The following is a 2,865-nucleotide window of genomic DNA, read 5'->3' as shown; positions in this document are numbered from 1 at the left end:
GGGAAACTGGATCACACGGGTTCACGATGACTCAGGGGTAAGATAAACCACGCAAAAATAAATTCTTTGAAAATTGTTCGCTCTTTACGGAGGGCACCTAGGATGTTCTCAATCGGTGAGTGTTTAAATGAAAGGGTGTTTGTACTGTGTGTAAAAGCCTGACCGTATCTGTGATGGTTTACGGGAGGCTTACTGTGCCTTTAACAGTTAGGCCTAATTAGAGTGAAACAACTTTGATAGACCTTCAGCAAAAATTAAATACAGAAAAAAATCACAAATGGTCCATTTTAGGAGCCTGGGCGCCCAATATGGACCAGTGAAGCGGCCTTCACGAAACACTGTAAAAAGCCCCCTATACTTCAAAATAACATGATACAACTTAGTGTGCAAGTCAGACTAATTCAAATATGCTTTAGATTTAGCTGTTTCGGGTTGATGGGAGCATTATTTGAAGCACACCAGGAAACTGAAGAAGCTTATCAAAAACAGAGTGAAAATAAGTGAAATTATCAACTTCCACAAACAAAAGACTATTTGTTATATTTTTTTCAAATCTCGAGGGCAAGTTATAGGTTATTTTCAGCAAGCTTCTTAATGAATTAATTAAAATTGCCATTAGTTTTTGTTTTCTTCTATCTGTTGAAGGTGGTCCATATATTAGGGGTCTGACACATACTTTGAGGTTTTGCTATTATTTTTTGTTTGCAGTAGAAACTCGGGGTACACACTGTTAAAATGTAACAAATACTGTTTTAGCTGTCATATATAGCCATTTTTGTGTTATGAAAGCTTTGGCTGTGGACAGAAACGAGTCCGTACTAGGCGGCAAATTTAGAGTGAACGCTGCAAAAGTGAAACAAAGCGAAAAAGCCTAACTGTTTTGACAGAACTTATCCACAAAGGGTGAATAAAGCGAATGAAATTGTTTTGAGCGCACTAGCGCCGTTAGTTTGTAAGAACAGGAGGTGGTCCATATTAGGAGCCGGTCCCCTACAAATATGCATCAGTTATTACAAATCGTTGAGGGTGGTCGCCGACTCGTTGAAGGTGGTCCCTGACTCGTTGAAGGTGGTTGCCGACTCGTTGAAGGTGGTCGCCGACTCGTTGAAGGTGGTCTCCGACTCGTTGAAGGTGGTCTCAGACTCGTTGAAGGTGGTCGCTGACTCGTTGAAGGTGGTCGCCACCTCGTTGGAGGTGGTCGCCGACAGGTTGGGGGTGGTCGCCGACTAATTGGGGGTGGTCGATGAATCGTTAAGGGTGGTCGCTGACTCGTTAAAGGTGGTCGCTGACTCGTTCAGGGTGGTCACTGACTTGTTGGGGGAGGTCGCCACCTCGTTGAGGGTGGTCGCCGACTGGTTGGGGGTGGTCAACAACTCGTTGGAGGTGGTCGCTGACTCGTTGAAGGTTGTTGCCGACTAGTTGAGGGTGGTCGCCGACTCGTTGGAGATGGTCCCCGACTCGTTGAAGGTGGTCGCCGACTCGTTGAGGGTGGTCGCCACCTCGTTGGAGATGGTCCCTGACTCGTTGAAGGTGGTCGCTGACTCGTTGAAAATGGTCGCCGACTCGTTGAAGGTGGTCGCTGACTCGTTGAAGGTGGTCGCCGACTCGTTGAAGGTGGTCGCTGACTCGTTGAAGGCGGTCGCCGACAGGTTGGGGGTTGTCGCCGACTGGTTGGGGTTGGTGGCCGTCTCGTTGAAGCTGATCGCTGACTCGTTCGGGGTGGTCACTGACACGTTGAAGGTGGTCACTGACTCGTTGAAGGTGGTCGCTGAATCGTAGGGAATGGTCGCCGACTGGTTGGGGGTTGTCGCCGACTGGTTGGGGTTGGTGGTCGTCTCGTTGAAGCTGATCGCTGACTCGTTTGGGGTGGTCACTGACTCGTTGAAGGTGGTCACTGACTCGTTGAAGGTGGTCGCTGAATCGTAGGGGGTGGTCGCCGACTGGTTGGGGGTGGTCGCCGACTGGTTGGGGGTGGTCGCTGACACGTTGGGGGAAGTCGCCACCTCGTTGGGGGTGATCGCCGAATCGTGAAAGTTGGTCGTTGATTCGTTTGGGGTGGTCGCAACCTCGTTGGGGGTGGTCGCTGACACGTTGGGGGAAGTCGCCACCTCGTTGGGGGTGATCGCCGAATCGTGAAAGTTGGTCGTTGATTCGTTTGGGGTGGTCGCAACCTCGTTGGGGGTGGTTGCAGACTCGTTGAAGTTGGTCGCTGACTCGTTGGGGGTGGTCGCCGACTCGTTAGAGGTGGTCGCCGACTCGTTGAAGGTGGTCGCCGACTCGTTGGGGGTGGTCGCCGACTTGTTGAAGGTGGTCGCCGACTCGTTGGGGGTGGTCTCCACGTCGTTGGGGGTGGTTTCCACGTCGTTGGAGGTGACCGCTACATGGAGGGGCGGGGGCGAGGGCTGAGTGCTGCTATCGGGGACCCTGAGGAACACCCGACTCGGTTCGTCCGGCGTCACGCTGGACTCGAAGCTGATGGAGTCGGGCTCAGGCTTTGGCACGTCGTTCTTGGCCTCGGCTTTGACCGTCCACCGCTCCAGTTTCTTCTTGTGGCGCCACAGGTGAAGCAGGATGAGCCCGTAGGACACGCCCATGATGCCGACCAGGACGAGGAAGGCGAGGAACAGCACCATGTTGTACATCAGCGGAATCTTGGTCCCCGCGAAGTCGTCCGACACGGAGCAAGTCACGCCCGTGATGTTGAGGTTATTGGCGAACTCCAGCGTGCGATGCCCCGTGATGATGCCGTAGGGCAAGGACAGCAGCAAGGCCAACACCAGGCACGAGCCCAGCTTGCACACCGCCTGAAAGTGGGATCAGATGACATGATTGCACACCGCCTGAAAGTGGGATCAGATGACATGA

General features: G+C 52.5%; 1 protein-coding gene across 1 annotated transcript; it reads right to left on the bottom strand.

The window, feature by feature from the left end:
• Nucleotides 1–1,010: 1,010 nt before the first annotated feature.
• Nucleotides 1,011–2,633, bottom strand: LOC138979568 (autotransporter adhesin BpaC-like). The gene is made up of 2 exons (XM_070352282.1): nt 1,434–2,633; nt 1,011–1,226 (listed from the first exon to the last, which is right to left on the bottom strand). The coding sequence occupies exons 1-2, from the start codon at nt 2,631–2,633 to the stop codon at nt 1,011–1,013; spliced, it is 1,416 nt and encodes a 471-aa protein (XP_070208383.1).
• Nucleotides 2,634–2,865: the final 232 nt, after the last annotated feature.

Source organism: Littorina saxatilis, linkage group LG11 (genome assembly GCF_037325665.1).
Source record: "Littorina saxatilis isolate snail1 linkage group LG11, US_GU_Lsax_2.0, whole genome shotgun sequence".
Lineage (NCBI taxonomy): Eukaryota > Metazoa > Mollusca > Gastropoda > Littorinimorpha > Littorinidae > Littorina > Littorina saxatilis.
The sequence above is the reverse complement of the archived record's forward strand: the minus strand, read 5'-3'. Positions and strand labels throughout refer to the sequence as shown.

What these genes read in the sequence shown, in the direction of transcription:
- LOC138979568 (XM_070352282.1), bottom strand. Translation starts at nt 2,633, where the DNA reads ATGGTGCTGTTCCTCGCCTTCCTCGTCCTGGTCGGCATCATGGGCGTG. An exon ending in GGACCATCTCCAACGAGTCG is followed by an intron (nt 1,227 to 1,433) that starts GCGACCACCCTC and finishes ACCCCCAATTAG; the next exon opens with TCGGCGACCACCCCCAACCT.